The sequence below is a fragment of the Amblyomma americanum genome, chromosome 9 (assembly GCF_052857255.1).
Source record: "Amblyomma americanum isolate KBUSLIRL-KWMA chromosome 9, ASM5285725v1, whole genome shotgun sequence".
NCBI lineage: Eukaryota > Metazoa > Arthropoda > Arachnida > Ixodida > Ixodidae > Amblyomma > Amblyomma americanum.
The window spans coordinates 121,613,228-121,638,671 of record NC_135505.1 but is presented as its reverse complement, the minus strand read 5'-3'; the positions used below and the strand labels follow the sequence as shown (position 1 = coordinate 121,638,671).

General features: G+C 44.8%; 1 protein-coding gene and 1 pseudogene across 1 annotated transcript; one reads left to right on the top strand and one right to left on the bottom strand.

Moving 5' to 3' along the window:
* Nucleotides 1–4,335: 4,335 nt before the first annotated feature.
* Nucleotides 4,336–25,263, bottom strand: LOC144104214 (histone-lysine N-methyltransferase PRDM9-like). Its single transcript, XM_077637093.1, has 7 exons — nucleotides 25,066–25,263; nucleotides 22,941–23,042; nucleotides 22,578–22,654; nucleotides 21,265–21,453; nucleotides 20,331–20,583; nucleotides 7,102–7,267; nucleotides 4,336–6,769 (listed from the first exon to the last, which is right to left on the bottom strand). The coding sequence occupies exons 1-7, from the start codon at nucleotides 25,148–25,150 to the stop codon at nucleotides 6,442–6,444; spliced, it is 1,200 nt and encodes a 399-aa protein (XP_077493219.1). The 5' UTR covers nucleotides 25,151–25,263; the 3' UTR covers nucleotides 4,336–6,441.
* On the top strand, nucleotides 8,594–11,083 carry LOC144105432 (uncharacterized; annotated as a pseudogene).
* Nucleotides 25,264–25,444: the final 181 nt, after the last annotated feature.

Sequence of the window (25,444 nt, the reverse complement as noted above, 5' to 3'; positions counted from 1 at the left end):
TGCACCTTTACCGAGGCTGTGAAGCATTGTTAAGTACTGATTTTTGGGAGGAGCTCAACTTGCCGCATCTGCCAATTATAGCGCAACTAAACCGCGGTCAACCTTGCTTGCAGGCAACGACAACTCCGGTGCTATCGTGCAGCAAGAAACCCTTGCAGCCCTGATGCTATCGTGCAGCAAGAAACCCTTGCAGCTCTGAGGCAGTGCACATGAAAGCTTTGTAGACTAGAAAATCATAAAATATTGCACATTGTATGGTGTCACGTCTAGAAGCGATACATGAGCAACGAGGGACACTGTAGTGAAGGGCTTCGGATTAGTTTAGACGGGTTCTATAACACAGCACACGAACGCACCTTTCACGCTCCGCTGCCATCGAAACGCAGCCGCCGCGTCCCGGATCGAACCCGCGGGTCCTCAGACTCAGTAGCTGAGTGCCCTAACCACTAGGCCACCGCGGCTGGTGTAGAAAAAATACCTGAAGTCCTCCGAGGATTTGTATGGTGCAAGCTCTTCGCCCTCGCAGCCACTCAGCTGCTGGTAGTCCATATATTCAGCACCTGCTAGCGCGAAACCTCTCGGAAATATGTTCCCTAACATATATTAAAGATCAATGCAACAGCCGAGTAACAACAGGAGAACTTTTTAATGTGTGAATGAAGCGTCCTAATGTTTTGCGCGAACAGACGACGCACGCCGAAACGTTCGCACTTGCAACGCTTTTCCGTCATTAATTCAAATACAGAACGTCGAGCGCGGACATAATGCACGTACAGCATCCCGACCTTTTTACAGCTTCATTCGCGCGTATTAACGCATGAAGAGCCAGATTCAAGCTTGTCAATTCCGCACTTCAAGTAAAGCGCTGTACACAGGCATCTCGCCAAAAGACCCGGAAGTCGGAGTACCCAGCATGCCTTGCGGCTTGTTCAGATTGGACACCACCTGTTGCGCTAACCATTATTTTCCTGTTGCAAAGGAGGAAACGCTTTGCGTCACTGTATACTGACGCTTCACGGACTCCTTCGATCAATCAATATCCCTCAAAAGAAAGGTATACAAAAACTGTATCTTACCGGTACCCACAAATATGAGGCAGAAACGTGGAGGATAACGAAAATGGTTCAACTTAAGAACAGTGCAGCGAGCTATGGAAAGAAAAATGATAGGCGTAACGTTAAGAGACCGGAAGAGGACAGAGTGCACCAGGGCTCAAACACGGGTTTATGACATCCTAGTCGAAACCAAGAGGAAAGAATGAGCTTGGGCAGGGCATGTAATGCAAAGGCAAGACAACCGATCTAAGAGTAGCGGACTGGATTCTGAAAGAAAGCAAGCATGGCAGGGGGCAACAGGAACATAGGCGGGTGGATGAGTAAGAAGTTTGCGGGGATAGGGTGGCCGCAGCTGGTACAGGACAAGGTTGAGGGGAAGGACAGGACAGACGCCTTTGTCCTGCAGTGGGCGCAGTCACGTGATGACGATAATGATCAAAGCATTGACTAGAGATTCATACAGAAAGCTTTTGGCCTCACTTGCGCCGTAAGTAGCCTTCTACAGACAAGTGATTGATAGCTTGTGTACCGAACTGTGCCATTTGATATCACAAAAAAACAGAGCAAGCAAAATTTCGTGAATGTTATGATTGGTTGGACTGGTTGCATCTGAGCGGCCTGCACAAATCAGCTTACTAAGAGAGCACTGTACAATTTTAAAGAAGTTTACTGTGATACCTGTGAGCAGTTGTTTATGTAAAACGATATTTTTCATAGCGTACAAATTTTGAAGCCAAGCTAACATGAACTGTTTCCCATGAGCCACTGCACAGATTGGAGTAGCCTTTTATTGAGCAGAAGACTGCATTATGCACCAAATTTGATTCAGTAATTAAGCATTTTATGTTGCACAAGTGCAGACTCATGCTCAGAACTTTTGTTCAGTGAAAAAAGAAGGCAGGTTGAGTTTGAACCATTCTTTCGGCTCTGTTTCGTCTGCTGTGGATTTCGGGTTGTCATTGCGATTGTTTTGAAGAACCACAATGTGCTTTTCGCGAGTGACCAATCATTGACTTAGCTGCCACCTGCCATGGTGCTTAGCTTGCTCACAATTCGGTCGGCAGGTTGTGATGACGTCGCAAGTTCATGTGACGAAGGCAGCCCACCTAGAGGGACTGCCAAGATAATTTAATTTAAACACTTCAAGACTCCCTTTCCAAACTATAAAAAGTAGTGTTTTTGATATATGTTTGCTTAGTTGATCTATTATTTGTCGTACCTGCACGCTATTTTGGTTTTTACTTATGCTTCTGTAAATCTGCAGTTTTATTCAAATATGTATGTATGATGTATTCTTGTATTATTTGTGATAATATATTTGGAAACTAAGCTTGTTGGTGTTTTGAAAAGAATGCAAAGTTATTATTGCACAGTATATGCTATTCTCCATCTCTCCATTGTTTCTGTTAATTATTGTTAGTAACTATGTCGGCACTGGATTGTAGAGGTTTTCTGGGCCATGTAAAGCTGTAATTTACAGCTTTTAGTCCCAATGTCCTTCTAAACTTCTGGTAAAATAAATTGACTTGAATTAAATCTTGGGAGATTTTTCACTCACAAAGCCGACGACGTCAGATTTTCTGCTGAATGGGAGCCTTACAGCTATAGCGGTAATAAATGACTCAGTATTCGTAGTTGTTTTCTTAATTTCTTTTTTCAGCATCCTGTGAAGTGGCAGACTAATGGGCACTATCGTTAGCTTTATTGTATGGAGTTCTGGCACACCTGTGGCTATCGCGATGGAGGCAACCTAAACTGCAATGGAGCTGTGAACAGTTATCCAGCATTTGCTTTTTTTTGCCATTAATGAATGTCCTTTACTTACTGCCACCGGTTTATTCCGAAAGTATTCACATAGCTGACACAGCTCACATATTCATTGTGGTCAAATTCCTGGAGTACGATGATCGCAGTTCAAGCAGTTGCTTTGTCTTATCGCTTATCATGGACATCCTCAGATGCTAGACAGTGACATGGTGAGGTCAAACACGTAACGAAATAACAGCAGCAAGTTTTCACACCCAGAACAAAGAACAATATTGAAAACCAGGACAACCAACGGAAATTTAGGCACAATATTGCAACCAAGTTGCACTGCGTTAATACTGGCAGCGGCGTCAAATACACTGCTGTTACATAGAGCAATGAAAATTATGGGGGCACCTAAGCAATTCTTATGACGTGTAACTGCAAGAGCATTTGTGCTTGTCGGTAGTGTTGTAGGTGTTACCGAAAAAAAGTAACTAAATACGTTACTCGTTACGCTGAAAAAAAGGAACACGTTACCACCCTACGTTAGCTACAAAAGAATGTAACGCTTTACTGTTACCGAAAAAAAGTACCACACGCTACTTTGCCGTTACTTCATGGCCATAAATTTTAATTCGTGCATCTTCGCTGCAAGACCTAACGATAATTTTAAGTAGCTCATATTTCATATAAAACTCCTAGCGCAAACAATGATTTTACTAGAAATCTTGATTGAACGAGAATACTTTGCACAAATGTGCAGGAGCTTAGCAATGTTATAGTGGTATAAAGATGCCTGTAGAGTTACATGTGATGGCTTTTAACTCTGGGGCACACGGTGAAGCCATTTCTGAATGTGACATTAAACACAAAATGGCACTTCACCATCAGTTCTAACTTCACAAAGAAAACATCTCTGGACTCTCAACAAATTTACAGTAATTCTGAAAAATGTGATGTTCCAAAATGCTCGGCATGCTTCCTCTTTAGAGGGTTGTGTGTGAGTGGTTTGGGAAAGGAAGGTAGGTGAAGGCAAGTGTGTGAATGCGTGTTCGTGCACGTGTTTCATGCTTTATGGGTATTCTGCCTTTTTTTTAGCTGGGTGCGTCATGAAAGGCAGGTGTTTTTTGTGGCATGCAAAAAGGGTCGTCAAGATCACCTGTACGTTTTGTTTATTTACAGCATCATTTTAGGTGCTCTGCACCTTTTGTTTTTGGAAAAAGGACGGAGGGGCGGACAATTGGAATAAAAAGTAACTAGTAACGTGACACCTTACATAACTCAAGTACGTTACTCATTACAGCTCCGAATGGGAACGAGCATGTTACTAACTTACTGAAAAAAGTAACGCGTTGCCGGTAATGCCGTCACATGTAACACTTTACCGCCAATACTGCTTGTCGGTGACTGTGTCGCTGAGTTGTTGTCGGGGGCTTGGGGGAGGAGGGGGGGGGGGGGTGAATGTTGTTTTGCTGCGTTGCGATGGTCGCGGGCTTCATCGGCAGTGAGCTACTACCTCCGGCCGTGCTTTGCTGCCTCGCCTGATGATGTAACGCGAGCGATTCAACTTCGAATGATGAAGAGCCCATAAGGCAGGTTTACATGAACAAGATATTGGGCATCGTATTTCCTAGCGTATCTGGCAGATTTGACACTCCACTAGCCGCAGTTACATGAATGTGACAGAAGTCGACTCCAGCCCCTTTATGAGGGTAAGAGCACGTTTTGAGAAGGAGAGGCGTGACTCGTCCTCCGCTCTCTTTTTCGACATTTTGACACTTCCCTCAAAAAGTGGGCTGGAGTCGACTTCTGTCGCATTCATGTAAACGCGGCTACTTTGTACATGTAGCACATCAAGTCTGTCAGGAAGGTGACCTCTCGCCCAGTGCACGCCAGGGAGGAGTCTGCGGTATTGTATAGCACTGCAGGGGGGAAGAGGAGTGCCTCCAAACCTGTTCCCATTCACCACGAATGTCCACTTGCCTTTCTCGATCTTCCCCTGCCTTGTGATGGCCTATTGCTCCAGGATGGGTGATGGCGTTATTCGCAGGCAGTGTTTCTGCCACACGTGCAATGTGTGCAGCACTAGGACCATGGTCTTTCTTGCAAAATAAAAGTATCTAAATCGATCTAAATATATTTAAATATCACTAACACCGTTCCCCTTCAGTGTTGATCAATTCGGCCTCGCCCTGTTATCAGCTATCCATCTGGGTTAGCTTACTTGGTATAGTGACAACCCCAGACCAGTGGTGGTCCCATACCCGAACCCCGGATCATCACTACTTTTTTCTTCACCTATGAAGTTTCTGTGCAAGCTTCACAATTTCCTTTGTAGGCATATGGCTGCACTCGTGTGATGCACTAATGAATAATCCCTCGGTCCATGTCGAAATAGCCGAAGCACTGGACTCATTCTTCATAGAGCGACTCATTGACCTCTGACCAAATGAGTACACTTGCTTATTTTTAAATTTGTTTATTGATTTCCTCAGGCACAAGCACCTTAGGGACCCGTTCGGAAACGTGATCGCAGTAATCCACGTCAGGAAATGTTGATAACCACAAGCAGAAACAATACTGAAGAGTAGGAAAATGAGAACAAGATTATGACAAAAGCCCCAATGGAGCCGCACTATGCGTGAAATGCAGCTAGCAGGAGCAAATACAGTGCAACCATGTTCAACAAATAATACTATGAAAAAGGCTTTTATGCAGAGATCATCGAGAAATTAAACAGCAGATGAATGAAAATTATTGCAATGACAGCAGCACCTGATAGTAGCTTTCCAATCACACATGCGAGAAAAAATCTTTGAAGTAGGCGCGGATGATTTAGACATCCTCCTTTCCCATTCTTTATTTTTGGCGCTTGTAGAGCTATACCATCTCGGAAAAAGTTAAAAGCGGCGGCGAGCACCGGTGCCCGAATAGGACAACAGCAGGATGATAGCGAATAGAACAGCGTCAGGTTATAAACCGCGGCAAGAGCATCCGTTTACCGCGCATCTGCGGGCACCAAGGTGACTTTTCAACCCTATCAACGTGCAGCGGCGCTGTGCTTCGAAACTCAAACACATATAAGTGGGACGAATCCAACCATATCAACGCACTGTTGTCTGAGCATTTACAGTAAATATAAATGTGCTTGTTTTTGTTTCTTTCTTAAATTAAAATGCCGGCCGAATCCAGATAATTGTACCTGAAGACAGCAGGTTTTTTGTTTTCTATTTTAGTATTTGCCTATTTCTCTCCCCTTTTTTTTCGCCGTCAGTTTTTCTCAACGCTTCTCTTTCTTGGGGCTGCCTGTTGGCCTTCCTGACTCTTTCCCTGCTATCGCAGGAGCCTAATTTGGCTTCGCTGTTCTCCGTTCGTTTATCTGTCTATTATGTCGGCATCGCAAAACAAACACCACCCACGTCACTCGCGTGTGTAGGTGCATAATACCGCGCCTTCACTCCTCGCTGCACTGCTGTTACTCTTCCCCCGTGGAGCCGTGGCGAACACGCAAGTGCCTTCTCAGAGCGCCCATGTTAAACAACTCCATCTTGCAGTGAGGGCATTTCAGCCTGTACTGACGGTGGTGCACCGCTCTCTCTTGTCTTACGGCTTGGCTGTGTCGCTTGAACGTCTGCCCTCACTTCGAGCAGGCATGGGGCTTCTCTCCAGAGTGCCCTGATATGTGCCTCTTTAGGTTGCTGCGAAAAGAAAAACCCTTCCCGCAGGTGCGACACACGAACGGCTTCGCCCTGCCGCCAGTAGTGTGTCGTAGTCTGCGGTGACGCACCATGTTAGGAGCATGGCTGAAGCACTGGCCACAGTCCTTGCACTCGTGCAGTCTGTCCCCCGAGTGAACTGACAGGTGGTTGTTGAGGTTGCACCGCACCTTGAAGCCCTTCCCGCACACCTCGCACACGAAGGGCCGCTCGCCCGTGTGGGTCCGCTCGTGTCTGTTGTGGCAGGTTCTGTTTTGGAAGGGATGAAAGGATAAAGAGAGGCCACATTTCGACCAGCATCACTGATGGCTGAGAGGTGAAGAGCAGGGATACCCACTGCATAAAGCCCACACCACTTGCGGCCACCCGGGAAGGTAGAAAGCATCTGAGGTTCGTTTTCCCGAACTACATTGAATTAACCTTCCCACTTTCATCTTGCAACAAGAAGCTATCAGCCTTCGTGCTCCACCCAGTTTATTTCAGTTTTGAAAATAAAAATATCCAGAAAAACCACGTTTCTTTGGGTGTGATCTGCTTATCAACGACACTAAACAAATACTAGAGGCCAGACTTCCGCTTACTTGTTATTGGTGGAGTAGGGGCAGAATCTGCAGCTGTGCCTCTTTTCCGGTTTCGGCGGATGCATGTTCCGCCGGTGCTCCTCCAAGAGGTCTTCCTCAGAGAAGAGGTCGGCGCATATCTCGCAGGGGAAGAATGGGACTGGGGTGCGCTTACTGTTTCTGTCCTCTGGGAATAAAACGAAGTCGAGAGCGATGTGCTTGCACAGAACACATACTTGAGATCCGTTTAATTTTAGCACAGCCTGTGTTCTAAGTCGTCAGTAATCAGAAATGCACGACACCCAACGAGGTGGAATAGTTTCTCGCAACTATTCCGCCGATTTCTTTTCTTCAAAAATAATTACGAACGCTTATGTTTAGGGGCAAATCACGCGACGTTGTTGACGCCACTTTTTATGCAACCCATTGCTTCGGCGGTGCAGGCCGCAATAGGTGACGATAGGCCAATTTGACATGCCCGATTACACTCGACACGCTGCCTCTCACAGCGCTCCATGGACGCCAGTATGACGACTTCTGCGCCTCAAATGAATATTGCCTGTAGGAAAAATCACTTCAAGGTCTGCTCTTTCAGATGACAAACCCATTGGTAGTTTACTTAAAGTGCTATTTCTTTTTAGTGCTACAAAAAGTGCAGCAAGTAAGTATCCATTTGAGCATTTAATTCCTTACGCTACCCCCTTTTTTCATAGACTTATGCTGAGTTAACAAAGTGACATTATCCATGATCCATCACTCGGTAATGCATCTTTTCTTTAGACTAGGCCAGATTTACTTGAATAGATTAAATATGAGGAACGTAAACATTCCAACTTGGCTCATATCTTCAAATTACAACCACTTAGAAAATACGGCATTGACCTGATTGTATCTTGCTACCCTAAGAAGGTTAGTTCGCCTCAACCTCTTTTGCAAAAGTTAAACGGTCCATGCAACGCTTTTGAAGGTGACATTAAAACGGATGCATTATGTAAAGATGAACGTTCACGCCACATACAGATTTTCAAAAGTGAGTCAGTAACTTAAAAATTGTGTTGTCGGGACGTCTCTTGAAGAATAGAATCGCTGGGAACATACAGATTCGAGTATCCGTGCTGAGAAATTGTAGATTTTTTACTTCCCTGCCTGGCATTTTGGATCCTCAGATTGGTTGTCATCTAAATTTTTTTGCTGATTCTGCTAACATATTTTCTTCCCATTTTTTCATTTACTTAGAACCTTAGTACACAAGACAAAACTGCTTGAACGAAAACTCCTTTGCATGTATATATTAAAATATTCATGGTAGTGAAAGAAACTTATTAGACGGAAGACACTTTAAATATTCCAATTTGCCATTTAGGGTTAACAGAAGTTCAAGAATGATGCACCTTGGCTGTTATCTAAGTAGTTGCAGCAGAAGTATCCCTACAGGACTTCACCAAGCTACTGATTAACCGCAGGAAGAACGCCAGGAAGAACGAAGAACGCCTAATTTCCTTTCTCACGGTGAACAAGGTTCAGGAAAACCTCAAGGTGCATGCTTTGCTAAGCGTCATTAGGCCAAAGTCGTACAGCCTCTTGAAATCTTTGACTGCACCAAATAAGCCGCCGGAAAAGGCGTTAAAGGAACTAACTGAATTGCTTCGCAATTACTTCACCCCGAGAGTGTCTGTAATTGGAGAGCGAGTAAGATTTCACAGGAGATGTCAGCTGCAACATGAAAGTATCGCACAGTATGCCAAGCTCGGAAAACTTGCTCAGACCTGTGAATTCGGTCCCTTTTCGAACGAATCGCTTCGTGACAGGTTTGTGGGTGGTTTATTCCGCACCGACATTCAGCGATATTTATTTGCAGAAGACAAAACGCTGACATTCCAAAAAGCCATTGAGTGCACACTTGCTTTGGAAGCAGCTAAGAAAAATGTTCAGGAAGCACACGCTAGAGAAGCTGTCAACGACTTTCACAGAATGAGCGCTGAAGGCTCAGCCCAAAGGAGGCACTCTTTTGAGAGTTACCGCTGTGGCTCTGACAAGCATTTTTCCCGTGCCTGTCCGCATATCACAGACAAGTGCACGAACTGCGGCAAGAAAGGCCACGTTCAGCGTGCCTGCCGTAGTCCCAAGCAGAAGCCAAGCTCAAGGAAGTGGATACGCACTCTTGAAAGTGACGACACAGGAAACGTCCAGACGTCTCGGAAAACCCGGCGTCCCATTACCGTCGACGTCGAAATTCAAGGTGTACCCTTGTGTATGGAGTTAGACACAGGCGCTACGGTGCCTGTAATATCAAGGCAACAATTCAAGACACTTCGACGGCCATTGAAACTCCACCCGACAGAACTACGACTGAAAACATACACAGGAGAAGTTGTCCAGCCCTGCAGCATCTTCAAAGCAGCTGTAAGGTACAAGGATCAAGTCGATCACCTTCCATTGTAAGTCATGGACTACGGCAGACCAGCTCTTCTACGATGTGAGAGGCTTGCAACTTTGCGCTTGGACTGGGACGAAATCTGCAGTTTGCACAAGCTATGCAATGATTCGCACCTTTACGCAAACCAAGAGAGCTAACGCACGCCACTGAAAGCGCTCCTAGACCAATATAGCACAATTTTTGACAACACCCATGGCAAAATAGAAGGTGAGCAAGCTGCCTTATTAATTAAGGAAAAACATACAGTCTCTCAAAGCTAGAAATGTGCCTTTCGCACTACGTTCAGCAGTGGAGGAAGAGCTGCGAAAGCTAGAGGAGGTGGGCATCATTACACTGCAAAAAATTCCGTACCGATAACGTACATTCTGTACATTTTAAAATAGAACCATTTCTGCTTTGGATGGAATGTAGGGAATGACCATACTTCAGTCCAGTAATGAAGGAAACGTCGTGATTCTCCGTAGTCGTTGCAGGAGAAAAGCCTAAACATTCTATTTTAACACAGACACAATGGTTAACCCTGTTGGCATTGTATGCCAGGAAAAACACTAATTACTTGCTTAAAGGCAGCAAAAACAAACGATGCTTATGATGTGACGCCACTTTTGCATGACGAACCGTTGGCCCGTGGACTATAAGCGTCACATGATGTCCCATTTTCGATCTGTCTGGTTTCCTCTCAGCCAACAATGCCCGCAAACTAGCATGACGAATGAGAATGTTCGATGAGATTAACCTCATGTGCAAAGGTGAAGATCCGAGAAGGGGTGATAATCGGATTAGACCCAAGTAATGCATAATGCTTCAAGGTTGAGTGATTGGTACAAATTGTGAGCAACGTTATATAACAAAGGCCTTACTTAGCAATAATGTTAAGGAATTTTGACTTCATAAAAAATATTTTCACCACGTTGCTAACCACATCACAGGGTAACGTTTAATAAAAATGTTACTGGAACATTTGGTTTCCGTGAGAAATGCAGTATAATGAGGTCAACAGCTGGAAAACATTTAGACACAGACAAAAGTTAGACAACTTCTCCAAATTGAAATTGAACACCACCTAAGTACAGTGCAAATATGATGAAAGTGCACAGGTTGAAAGCCGAATTTATTCTGCCGTTTGGTAAGAAAACGAACCACTGAGTAAACCAAACGCATGGGAAAACAAATCTGTGAGCACAGTGCAATGTAGCAGTCACATCTTTGCTACACAACCCTCAATCAAAAACACTAGCTCCTTCATGAATAACAAAAGCACAACAAAATATTGGTCGCTGCAATTTTTAATTCAGTACGTACCTCTTGCCGCCCATTCATGCCTGCTCTTCCTGCAGATAAATGAAACGTCGCCAAAAAGCAACAAGCAGCCATAATTGCTGCAGTGACAAGGAGGATGTGCACCATCGATGCTGTTCCCTCATCATGAGTAGGAAATAATAGTTTTTTCTGGAAATACTCTGAGAGCATGAATTTTCTATCCATCTTTTACTCAACTTGCACTGACACAACCCATCGTGTACTCGGCAGCTTTGACAAAAAAGTGGGCCAGCTGATAGCCACAGAAGACTCTAGAACCTTGCTGATGAAAAGAATGAGCAGTTCCTTATTTGCACCATATTTTATAAGGTACTAAGAATGTGGCTAAGGTAGGGCATGAACATTCTTTTTTTCTGTTCAGGTACATACTTTCTAGCCTGTGCTAGCATATTACAGCAATGTAATTAATGAAACATGCCAGCACTGTACAACATGCTGCAAGACTTACGAAATACTCCCCCTACAAGGCTACTGCAGGCCTGTTACATGCGGAAAAAGTTTATATCTACCAAACTAGCTAGTCTGTAAGATGAGACACCAAGCTTTATGCAAACATATACGCTAAGAGCGACACAAAACAATACACACACGGTACAAGCGCAAACTAACAACTGTTTATTCCTTGGGGAAGATGTGTTTATATATGCAATGTCAGTTTTAAGATGCAACCTTCCCCTCATCAGTCAAGTGACCATCACCACAACCCAGCATTTGCATTTATCATATCAATTTTGTTTTTTGTAAGTGCAATAGAAGGAGTGCTTACACACGTTCCATTTTCCGCATTTTCGATTAAAAATGCTTCAACTATTTCTCTTTCAATCCTTTCTTTCTGCTTACTTACAATTGTGGTCCTATTGAACATTGGTTCACATTTCTTTTTAGACTTGCTGCAATGTTGCACTAAATTCCCTGGGTGGTTAATTTTTTCAGTCATTATGATGCAGAGCCTTACGAAGTCCTGCGATCACAAAATGACTGAGCGTCAGCATTCAGATCAGCCAGCTGATCGATAGTGGGTTCCCTGACAACATGATCACGTCAGTGGCCGAAAAACTGCTAAAATCCTTGACGAGGAAAGGAAAGAAGTCGGAAGAGCAGGGGAGCAGAGAAGGAGTGGTTGTCATACCGCATATACATAAAGTATCGCACGCAATGAAGTGGCAAACAAACATCAAGTGAAAGTTGTATTTAGCACACCAAAAAAGCTTGTAAGCCTCTGCAAAAAGGTGAATGCAAAAGGAAAGCGTGACAATCGCAAGGAATGTGACATTGCCCATAGGGAAAGGCTCATACCATGCCAGAGAGACATTATTTATAAAATTCCAATACCATGCGGGAAACAATACATTGGGCAATCAGGAAGATGTGTCAACACGAGGCTTATAGAGCATAATAATGACTGTGAAAAAATGAACCACCCGGAGAATTTAGCGCAACATTGCAGCAGGTGCAAAAATAAATGTGAACCAATGTTCAATAGGACCACAATTGTAAGTAAGCAGAAAGAAAGGATTGAAAGAGAAATAGTTGAAGCGTTTTGAATAATTGAAGCATTCCACATTAAGAAAAAGGCCGAAGGATGTGTTAGCGATACCTCCTTATCACTTTACTCTGCCGAATTAAAGTTTTTGTGCTCGCATCATTGCCAGTAATCTCGCATGACTGGAATTTTTGTTAGCTTGTGCAAGTTTGGAAAAAATGTATATCTATGCGTTGGTGTGAGAAGAATAAAATAGTTGTTAGTGTTGCGCCAGTCCTTGTGTTTCTCCTGTGTATGTGGTTCGTCGAATGTTTTGCGCACATCGTTCATCTGTATCACCATGCACCAACTAGACCCAACAGAAGTGTTACTTCCTAGTTTAGTCCACTCAAACTAAAACTTTGCTTTCTGTGTCGCAGGTAGAATCTACAAGGAATGCAGCTCTGTGTCTTGTAAGCAGGAGGCAGTGTTAAATGGAGCCATGATCTTTTCTTGGAATTGACAAGCCTTTGCCGTATTATGTGCTGAACCTCGAGTGTGAAGAGGTAAATGTCATGTCTTGGATTTCTGCAGAGGTGAGCCATCACAGTGAATCTACCACTGCGAAAGACAGGGACAAGAAAGGAGACAATACAGGCGCTGACTTGCGGCTAAAGTTTATTGAAGTGAACACAGAATATATAAAAAGCCAAGCAACACCACAAACCACACAATTACAGATAAGCATACAGCACAACACGAGTCAAAAAATCGCTCCTCAACAATCCTCTGATTGAGATAGTTCAACTCATTGTGTGTTAACACAATAGACAACACACTTAAACATTCGTCACCGATTCGTAAGATGTGTCCAGCCTCGATAATCTCCCATTTAATCTTCTCCGAATTTACTGCCAAAATGCGTGTTGACAAAAGGAAAGGGTAGCAGCCTTCACATCCCTTGCAATGTACAGCCAAGTTAGAACCCCTACCCTCTTGTGCTCCTGTAATCTTACATTCATACACCTTCCAGTTTGACCTACATAAATTCGACCACAAGATAATAGTATCTGATACCACATTTATCTTACAAGGTACATATACATTTCACTCTACATGTGTACTTTTCTCGAGCCACATTCACAGAATTATTCTTAAAATTTTACACATTTTACACGTGTAGAGTGAACTGTATATGTACGTTGTAAAATGAATGTGGTAAGTTCCAAAAAAGACATATTACACACCTGTTTCTAAACACAAGCTCGTTCTGCTCCGCTATACACGTTCACAAGCTTTTCATGAGATCATCGTACGGGATGGAATAAAATAGTTCTACATCAACACTAGCCGCAAGACAGTCCGCTGGGTTGTCATTCTTAACATACTTAACCACACTGCAAATTGAGTACAAGAAACGGGTCTTCAAGATGCGATGTAGGCAGATGCTTTTGCAAATAACCAGAGGCAAAATTTTGGGCCGAGAAAAACCAGTTTTACATCATACCTTCTGGCCACATTTTTCAAATTGTGTGACAATCTATGTATGCACGGTAACACAACCGGTCTTTTGGCATCTGGCTGGCTGGCCCTGGCCTGATTGTGCCGGTCACCGCGAAACTGTTTCAGCTTCTTTAACAATTTATCGTATGCTCTTGCAGTAACATGGTTGGGGAATCCTACGTTCGTTAACCTTAAAATCTGCTCTTGGGAACTAGTCGCCATGCTGTGAAAGCATAACTTCATCAATTCTGAGCCCAGGCTAGAAAGTGCAATGCTATCTTTCACTAGCTTGGAATGGTCGACCTGTAGCCAGGTAGCAGCTTAACACTCCTAGGTGAATACTGCCAGCACACATGGCTTGTGCAGAACATCAAGGTAAGATCCAGAAATCACAGCTCTTTTTGTTGGGACATTTGCTCCAAGGTAAACCTAAGATAAAGGCTTTGCTCCTTAGACAACTTGAGAATATGTACAGGTCCCAAACTATCACAACCTTTACAAAAGACCAGAAAATCATCGACATAGAGAAAGTTTTTTTCCCCCAGACTATGCATGTTCTTGACAATTATTCTATCCACCCTGCTTAAGAAAATATCGTTTAGCTCAAGGCCAACCTTCGAACCACTACATATACCAGATTTCTGAACACGTATACCATGCTGCGATACTCTACAAATATGCTCTTCAAATAAATGCTATTCAATAACATGATCTTCAGATAAATTTCAGAAAAGAGTTCATACAAAATTTTGCCCCTGGTTATTTGCAAAAGCATCTGCCTACATTGCGTCTTGAAGACCCGTTTCTTGTACTCAATTTGCAGTGTGGTTGAGTATCTTAAGAATGACAATCCAGCGGATTGTCTTGCGGTTAGTGTCGATGTAGAACTATTTTATTCCATCCCGTATGATGATCTCGTGAAAAGCTTGTGAATGTGTGTATCGGAGCACAACGATGAGCTTGTGTTTAGGAATAGGTGTGTAATATAAGTCTTTTTTGGAACTTACCTCCTTTGATTTGAAGTGAAAAGCATGTTTGTGGAGTATGGCAATGCAGCATATGTTCAAAAGTCTGCTAAATATACTGATTTGAAGGTTGCCCCTGTGCTAAGCAATATTTTCTTAAGCAGGGTGGACTGAATGATTGCCAAGAAATTGCATGGGCTGCGGGAAAATCTCACTACGTCTATGATTTTCTGGTCCTTTACAAAGGTTGCGATAGTGTGGGACCTGTACATATTGTGAAGTTGTTTAAGGAGCGAGGCCTTTGTCTGAAGATTACCTTGAAGAAAATGTCCCAACAAAAAGAGCTGCGGTTTCTGAACCTTACCTTGATATTCGGCACACACCATGTGTGCTGGTGATATTTACCCAGGAGTGTTAAGCAGCTACTTGACTATTGGTCGAACTATTCTACACTAGTGAAAGATAACATTGCGTCATCCAGTCTGGGCTCGGTATTAATGAAGTCATGCTTTCACACCATGACCACTGGTTTCCAAGAGCAGATTTTAAGGCTAACGAAAGCATAATTTCCCAACCATGCTATTGCAGGAGCGTGTGGTAAATTGTTAAAGCTGAGCGTATAAGATTGGGCAAGTTGGTCAGACATGCTAGAGATAAGAATGGTGTAGCATCAAGTAACGAGGACAGCAGGACAGCAGACCCACACACAAGTGCCAACCTTGGAGCAGATACAGAATCCAAGAGCGCGTGCTTGACATTCAGCATTGGCAGCCAAGGATCTGGCTTGTTCAATCTTGAATGTTCAAATCCGTGTTTCCTCATTTCCTTGACTGTCAACGCTTAATGTCAAGCTTGGCTCTTGGATTCTGTACCCTCTCCAAGGTTGGCACTTGTGCCTAGGTGTGCTTCCTGCTGTCCTCGTTACTTGATGCTGCGCCATTGTTCCCTTTAGCATGTTAAAGCTGAAACCCCTTTCCAGGAACTGGCAGGATCAGGCCGGGGCCAGCCAGTGAGATGCAAAAGACCGACTCTGTTGCTGTACATACCTACATTGTCACAAAATTTGAAAAATGTGGCCAGAAGGTGTGACGCATAAATCATGTTCTCATCCCTAATAAGTTGTCTACCATCTGTAAAATTGTTAAGACTAATTTTGTTAATTTCGTTCGGGAAAAGCACATGTGTAGAGCAAAACATGACAGTGTATATGTGCCTTGTAAAATGTGTGTGGTGTATTGGATACCATTATCATGTGGTTGGGTTTATGTTGGTAAAACTGGAAGGTGTATCAATGTAGGACTACGGGAGCACAAGAGGTATTTGGATATTGGTAGGGGTTCTAACTTATCGGTATATTGCAAGGGATGTGAAGGCTGCTAGCCATTCCTTTTGGCAACTTGCATTTTGGCGATACATTCAGAGCAGATTAACTGAAAAATTATCGAGGCTAGGCACATCTTATGACTCGGTGAGGAATGTGTGAGTGTGCTGTCCATCGCGTTAACACGCAGGGAGTTGGACTGTCTAGATGAGAGGAATGTTAAGGGCGATCTTTTACTTACGTTGTGATGTAGCTTATGTGTAATTGTGTGGTTTGTGGTGTTCGTTGGCTTTTCTATATACTCCCTGTTCACTTCAATAAACTTCAGATGCCAGTCAGCACCTGTTTTGTCTCCTTTCTCGTCCCTGTCTCATGGTGATAGATTCACGTATTTGCAGAGTAGATTAACTGAATTGTGTACTTGCAGAGGCTTGTGAAGGTAAAACCAGAGGAATATTTTTTTCTTTATGCAGAATGGAAGGTTAAAATTTTTTTCACAAAGTTAGATGTTTGCAGCATGTAATTACATTCGGAAAGGTGAAACCCGCTAAATTGTACATTTTGTGGGCAAGGGTGCTGATGCTTGCATGCAAGTGAAAACATTCGTACAGGTTATCTGGCTAGCTTCCATCTTCCTTGCGCCAGATTTTTTGAAATGACACTGTCAGATTTATTTCAATCAGAATTTCTAAGAACATATTAATTATACCAAATCTAGTGATCTTGTATGATAAAATTCAAAGTGTGATGATCATTGGTATTGCTTAGTCTGGGGCAATACAATGATGAGTACATAGTAAAATTAAATATGACCAGTCTAACATAAACAAAACTAATCATTTTTTAGAGGAAAATTTTACTACCGAAGTGCTGTAGTGGCATGGCATGATGAAGACATAGGCAGTGTGCATTTAAAAGTACCTGTATTCATGATGGCACAAGAACTTGCACACAGTGCTTCAGGCAGCCAGTGAGTACCTTGGTGCTGTGCTTCTGCTTATGTAGCCAAATTATGTTTTTAATCTAAAGAGAGTGTGTATCTGAAAATTTTAGCAAAAATTGAGTAGCATTTAGGTATTCTTGCACGAGATACTGCTCTGAAAATTGGTTATTAATGATGTGTCTCACATGTACACTCATCTGTTGAAAAGAATAGTAAGCATACCTTGCGAGCTGAGTAGCTGAGTACCTCCAATGTATGAAAAAAATGTCCAGGTTATGGCACGACACGTGGAGCAGCCCAGTGTAGCACATTCAGGCTTCATGGAGTGGAGAATGAGGGCAGTAATTACTTTAAGAATAGAAAACGCAGCACAACCCAAAGGACCAGGAAGCTGACAGAACACATTGACCCTGAAGACACTGCGCATGAAGGGCATTATGGAGTTGCCTGTCATGTCATGCAAGGTGGAGGTCAGTCAGGACGGGTGTTAAACCCGAGTCGATGCAGACACCTTCTGTCATCACGTAGTACTCATTGCAGAACTTAACAAGCAAGAGCCGAAGGTAACAGCTGAGCATGACCAGGCTTTTATGCTTTCCTCCACAAGCAATCTGGAAGCGCACTTCTTCGAAATCTTTTATGCTTTCGCTCGACATATATATCATTGCAGAATGTGGCGAGGAAAAGTACATACCCTTGACGTCAAGTGACAGTGCACTCACAGGGCCTGTTAACAGCTCACTGAGGTGTTCTGATACATCTAAAGGGCACCTCATGAGAAATTCTTAGGCTTCAGAACACTGAGCCCTTGCAGAAATTTTCTCAAAGTTTGTTGCCACATGGACCCCTTCGTAATGATGACCCTAAAAGGCGAGCCTTCCTTTAGTGTCACAAAAAAGGCCTAGGACATGGGTCTTTTTCCTTCTCCCTTAGTGTCAAAATGTTTCCGAGGGAGATCTTTCAAAGATATGGAATGATTTCACAAAATGTCAAAAAAGAGACTGAAGCTGTGTGAAGCAGTACTAGTAACAAACGTACCACAGCTGTTGAAGAAGCAGAAAGACCCATGCCTTCATCCTTTTTTTGCATCAGACACATGAGGATGCTTCATCTTTCTGGGTCATCATTTTGAAAAGGTTCACATGGAAACGGCCTTCGGTTAAATTTCTGCAAAGAGCCCTTTATGAAAAATTGAGCATCCGTTCCTCATGAGGCACACTGCAGATATTGGAATACCTTAAAGGGGTCGGGACATAAAACTTTGAGTCTTATAGTAAGCTTGTTATAGGCTTCCTCTGTATGTAAGGTCACCCACGGCGAAGTATTGGACGCAACAAGCACTTAAAATATATTTTAATTGAGCTCCAAAGAGTACCTAAGTGCGCTTTCTCACGATCGACGCCCATCGCTGGTGCTATAGGTGGTGACGTAGAGCCCTGGGAACGATATCAGTGAATAGCAGTGACATCATACTACAGTAACGTGGCGTACTATGAACGGTGACTCAGCGGTCGGTGTGCAGATCGGCATATATGCCGTCGCTGACGCACCAGCCGGCACCTCATATCGGCAGCCGAGAGAAACCTTCACCAGACAATGCCTCTCGTTTTCACCTTCTCCGTAATACGAATAAACGAAACGAGCGACTACATTTCATATGTTCACCCTTCAGCTCACCTGCCATACAAATAGGCCTAGCGAGTCCGTCTGATTCGTATGTGCAATGTCGACGATTGTGGAGAGCGAGTTCACAAATTTTAGCGAACACAAATGGTCATCAAGCGTAGTTTTGACAACAGTGACCTGAAATCAAGGATTGCTTACATCTTAGGACTCAACTACATCAAGCAGGAAGTGCCGCTGTCTGTCGGTCAATGATGCAGGCGCGTGCAGCAGCAGCTACAGTCGTTGGCGTCGCTTGAGGGCAACAAATTAAGCCATTTTGTTTACCTCAAATAGGTGCCGAACATACCTCTAGATAAACCAATTTAAATTCAAGTACTCGTAAACTCAAGTATTCGGAAAAAGCAGAAAAGCAGTTATAACAAGTCAGAAACGCCGGTCCTACGCGTTGTCAACAACTTGGATATGAAGCATTCCCAAGGCTGGTGCTCACGTCCTTCGGCGATTCTTGCAAAGTTATCGCACTTCGCAAACAAGGAAACCAGCAACTGGCTCAAAAGAGATAAGCTTGCTTAACCGAAATGGATCGAAGCTTGCAATTCATGCCGAACTAACGCACAATTGCTGCCTGTATACAGATTCATATACGTAAACAAAAGTAGCGCCAAGATGCAGTCATCGTCATGGGCGCATTCCTGGAGGAGTTAAGTACCCGTGCGGTAAATGCCGAGTCATGTACAAGTCTGGAAGCATTCAGTTAGTGAATACATGGACTGTTTGCTAAACTAGCAGCACATATAGTAATCAGCAGGCATGGGACCCAGAGTAGTCTCGCAGCGCGGCTGCGCGGCTGCACAAGCGGCGTGAAGTGAAGACAGACAGGCAGTGGTCGGTAGAAAAAGTGAGGCTTCGTGTCGCTGTAATGTGACCAGGGTCGGCTATGGGCCACCGACGCAGACGTCCGCCGAGCATCGCCGTCAGCGTGGCAAAGCGTAACACAACGCTGAAACCACGCTGGCATACGTGGTATGGCAATTGAGATCGGCCGAAGCGAGCCTCTTGGTTTCAGGACTCAGTGTCGTTCCTTGCTCACTTGGCTTTTTTCAGCATATCGTAGTACCGACCAAGTTTGTAGGCACATGATTTCGAAAGGCACTGCTATGCACAGCATGTGTACAAGAGCAGACGACGCAGTAATACATGCGTCACAACTTTTGGGGCCCATGTGACCAGGGTTTTAAAATTTAAAACACTACCTCAGATGGCTGACAAAAGAAACGTAACCAAAACTGAAGTACAGTTCTTTTGCAATACACTGGACTGGAAGCGCTACTTGTCTACAAATGGTCGGTATCACGCAGAATGGGCAATAGTAAACCATCATTCAAACTGGGCGATTTGAACAGGCAAGATAAAGAAAGAACAATGTGTAATATGCCCAAACAATGCACTTTGTTAAACCTATATACAGCATTTGGTTAGTAAAAGCCACTACGCAGCAAGTTCTGGCGGTAAACTCAAGGTTGTCACGCATTTCATCACGTCACAGGGGCATTCTAAAATCTCAGGCATCGTGTCCGATCGGTGGATCAATGATTTTTCATTACAAGCCTACACTTTTACGAACCTGTCCACATGAGGCGGTTAATCGCCGCGGGAAATGACATACCCCTCACCGTTCACAGTTGACCGCGAACCTTGTGGCTTGCTGAGCAGCCCCCGCTCCCGGGAGCACGATGGGTGGCATGACACGAGGAGCTCCTTGTCCGTGCCCACAACCTTGGATGTCCGGTAGTAGATGTTGCCGTGGCGCATGTATGCCACCAAGTTCTGTTCACGCGGGCTGTCGGTGCAGTTCACGTAGCGCATCCAGTTGGAACTGTCGAGTCGGCGACCATCCACCAGGAACACCATGCCATTCTTGCGAACCTGGGGCCACCATGAAGAAACTCAGCTGTGGGTTTGACCGTCATTTTTAGCTGAACAGCACCCTGAAACTTCTCTTTGATGACGGTGTAAAGTTTTCATTTTCACCTCAGCTGGACACCACTATCTAGCTGGAAACACAAAAGGAGGAGCAGGGGCGGTATATTCACTGTCATTAATGCATCCCGAGAAAGCTTCGGTATAAGCACTTCAATGGCAGTGTGCATGATATGATTCAGTATTAAAATTATCGAATGGAGCTGGACAACACACAGAAGTTTCTCTGTATCTCAAAATAAGGTGATAAGGCAACTGACAAGAAAATATTTTAGCTTTAAAACTCCTATTTAAGAGCAAGATATGGGCTTGGAGAAGGCATGCAATGCGAAGACATGATAACCGATGGTCCTTATAGGTAACGGACTGGGTTCCCAGAGAAGGCGAGTTTAGCAGGGGTGGCAGAAAGTTAGGTAGTCGATGAGATTAGGTTTGCGGGTATAGGGTGGCCGTGGCTAGCGCAGGACATGCCCTGCAATGGGAGATATGGGAGATGCCTTTGTCCCGCATGCAGTAGGCATTGTCAGGATGATAATGATGATGAGAGCTGTAGTTATGGAAGAATGTAGAGCCTGGTGTCCTAATCGCTGCTTCTGGAGTTCTAAATAGGCCTCGTGTGAAACGTACCTGCCAAGCGTAGGTGTTGCCCTCACCATTGTCATCCACCTTCACGCCCTGGTAGGGACCGAAGTAGACCCTCTTGGGCAGTGGTTTTAATGTGAACACCCCGAACTGGGTGTGCTTGCGGTTGCAGCGGCGGATGGCCAGATCTTTGGGGAGGGTCTTGTTGGCACGCAGTGGGTCCCCGGCTTCCACCTGCAAGCGACACACCGTCTAGTGGATGCCTGCAATACTTCCGCTTCTGATCTCCACAGCACTGGAAAAGTAAAAACTGTAGTGCTCTGGCTTGGTGGATCTAGACTTTCAGACTCTAGGAATCTGTTGATGTGCGTTTTCATGAACACAGTAATCCTGGAAAAGAGCATTTGTTTTGATTTGTTTGTTTTTGTTTTTCAGGAAAGTTAACGGAGCAGCAATTTGCTGGATACTAGGTGAACACCTGAAGCGCGCCTTGAGGGTATTAAGGAAGGTGGGATTGAAGAAAGAAATGGAAAGACATAGGGTGCCATAGTGGAGACCATCAGAATAATTCTGACCACCTGGGGATCTTAACGTGCACAGACATCGCACAGCATGAGTGCCTTTTGCATTCTAGAAATGTATGCTGCATTGAAAAAATGCCCCTTCATGCCTGTGGTGTTAAAGATCACAAAATGAAGGACGCGCAAACTATCACCCACGGTTGTCCACTGGGCAACGTGGTGAGAAAGAAGATCAAGGATGCGATGAAAGGAAAAAGATAGCAATGTGGTCTTTCAGGTGAGATGATTCGACATTGAGAAGCTTGTAGAGCTTGAAAGACACGGATAGATACGAAGATATAGTGCACGTGTTGTCAGCTTCGTATATCTGTCCATGTCTTTTCAGCGATACCAGTTTAGACAGGATAAATAACAGGGAAGAAAAGAGAAAAGGCTGCCACTGCATAGAGCTGCCATAATGTATGCATGCTACCCTACTGGAAGGGGCATTCTGGAATCGCAGACCAACCTCTCCACTCGGACTGGCCACAGTGGCTCAGAAGTTAGTGCATTCGGCTACTCGGCTGGAGTATCTGGGTTCAAACCCTTCCGCGGGGGCCGCAAAGCCAAGGCTCTCGTAGCTGTTCGGCATCATTGCACCATTTCCAGCTATACGAAATTATTCTGAAGCCCTCCACTATGGAATCTCTTCTTTCTTTCGCTCCCGAGAAAGGCTACAGTTACTGCGTCTTTCATTTCCGTATTTTTTGCCGCATCGCATGACGACTGAAAACAGACAGATGCCAATGGGATTCCAAGTAGCCTTTCACACTCAACATGCACATGTTTTGCACTCACCTCTGTGTCCTTTACGTGTGTCAGTGGCCCGTGTTCAGGGCAGTCGCCGGGGTGATCGGTCCGACAGTCATCGCAAACTGCATGCAGAGTGTGTTTAACGCTCTATCACGTGAACAAAAAAAGGCATGATTCACCGAGCTTCTTCAAAGTGTGAGACATTAGTGTTATAATGTGATTGCCAACTGACTGCTCCAGAACATAAAACAAACAGCCAGAAATATTAGCCAAAAAGATTCTGCTACTGAAGATGTCGTGCCGTTCTGGACATGCCATCTTATTTAACTCCTATTAAACTTTTTTACAACGATGTGTGCGTGGTTCTTAGTGTTGGAAGCCAGGAAGCGGTTTTCGCGGACAGCTCACACAGGTTTTCCTCGTTGGAGTTCTGTTCGCACTCCATGAAGCTGACAGTCTTTCGTTGGCGTCTCGGGTGGCGAGAATTGCCGGAATGCTCACCGGAGGAGGCTGCGAATAAGAAAGGATAGTTGCTGTAAACGTCGCTTTGCAAAGCATGCCACCAGCACTTTTAAGTACTGAGTACGATTCCGTGCTAAGATCAAGACCGCAGGCTGCAATCTATGAAAAGTTGTCTTTCATGACCGACTCAGTTATGGGAAGCAAAGGAAAAATGGCTGCCCCACGCACGAGAAAAAATATCAAATGTGAAATTCACCCAACGTTCACTGTTCCCCTTGTTCAGGTGAAATAATTCATGGCCTGAGTGGCGAAGCATTGCTTGTTCCTTCACAACCCAGTGTTCTGTATTCAATCACATTAGTGGGATGGATACACGAAGGGAGCTTGGAGAACTCAGGACGAGACCGTCGAGGAGTGCGTTGCAAGGAGCGCGGGCCATTTGAATGCCGTTCTAGCCACGGTGGAAGTATATTCTTCCACCGTGGTTCCGGCCATTTCGTCTGCTTCAACTGAAGCGCTACAACAATTTCGGCTAACTGAGCGGGAAAAAATATCAGAGCAGCTGATTTAACGAGGCTTTACCTTTCAAAGAATATTGTTTGCAACGCTCGTCTCGGCGGCCTTGTGGTAACGCTTTTCACTGCCGAAAACAGATGGCACCACTGCCGCCCTTCAGCGAAAAAGCGTCGTCTGTGGTTCAACAGGACTTGTCGGGCTAGTTGGTTGATCATAATGCAAAAAGACGAACTGCGCAACAAGAACACGGACGAAAGGGAGGCAGACACACACTAACGCAGTGTGTGTCTGCCTCCCTTTCGTCCGTGTTCTTGTTGCGCAGTTCGTCTTTTTGCGTCGTCTGTGGGTTTTGGTTGCCGATCATGCACGGCTCAACTAAGTAAGTACCGTTGTCACACTTGCTACGATACCAAAGTTACCATAATACGCAAGCTCTATGTGCAGTTTCACGGCAAATGAGCCAGCGGTTGAGGCGGGAAAGTTTTTTAATGTCTTCACGATAAAAACGCACAACACTGTAAAGCTACAGTGCTCCCAGTATCGACCATTTTACTTATAGAAAATGCCTCAGCAACCGGGACGGTTATAATTTCATCTCGACGCATTAAAACAGAAAGTGGCTGAAGTAAAAGTTAAAGGTACGTATGCCGCAAGAAAAAAGAAAAAAAAAGCATTTAGTGCCTTTGTAAGCTTTTGCCAGGTTTTATTTACAGACACTCGACTTTTAGCGATCTAATCAATCAATAGAGGAAAGTTTAGTCTACTTTGCACAACCGCATATTACACACATAAGGAACCCAAAACAACGAGGGGTAAGCGGCACGTCGTGTTTCTCCGATTTTGGCGCGTGGAACCGCGGAAAGAAAGGCTTTAAGTTTCGGCCGAGATCTACAGCCAAAAACTCAACCCCGAGCATCCTGGCCTCTCGTACCACAGGCGTAGAGCGCACGCGAACTTTGCAATACGTAGACGGGCGCAGCTTGAAGTAACAGCGCCCGGTGCAGACGATGCGAGGCGCGAGCCAGAGTAGACGAGTTACGCAGCAAACTGTCCACGTGACGAAGCGCAGCGAATGGGCGTAGCGGCTGTGAAGAGAAAACCAAGAAAACTTGGTACTGTCAAAGCCCCAGAGATGGCGCTCACGTCTCTTTGAGATGAAAGCGGCAGCGGAAGTGGGGCCGCGTCCCGGGGGCAAGTTTTCCGACTGTCCTTATTTAAAAACGTTGACACATGCACAAGGTATTAAATAACCTATTTTATCAGTCACAGGAGTGCGCAGAGGGGGGGTCATAGCCGCTATAATATACGTTGGGAAAGGGGAGCGAATTTTGTCCCATATAGTTATCTGCTACCAGCAAGTTATGAACGGGTGACCATGAACATTGCCCCCTATTCCCCTTATGCTAATGCCTACTGCGCAAACATATGACAGCAACTGAAGCCGCCATTCCACACAGCGCGGAACTGGCTCAGAAACTCGCGTGACGGGGCGCCCGGAAAAGTTCGGCACAAGCCTCGGCAACCAGCGCATCGTGCACGGGGTAGACAAGCTCACCGGTTGTTGCGTCGCTGCAGTCGGGAAGCTCGACACGCATCCGAGGCCGAGTAGAAGGACGGTGCCGTGATCTGCGAAGCTCCATACCGTTTCCCAGCGAGTGCAGGCGCTGCGTCAATGGTCTTCGACACGCACTGCACGCAGCAATGAGCTCGAGCACCCATCCAAACACTGCTGACACGGAGCAGCACCGACAAACGCCTCTTGGGAAACAATGTGGAGAGGGTCGCGGTTCAGCCTGGGCGGAAGTGGCCTGCCCTTTCCTCACTCTTGCGGGAGGAGTGGCGTGTTTGCGTAGTTTACAGCGCACAACAAAGCAGCGAGCGATGCATACGCTCAACTACAAGTGTGCAGCGCTTTGTGGCTGAATACTGTGCGC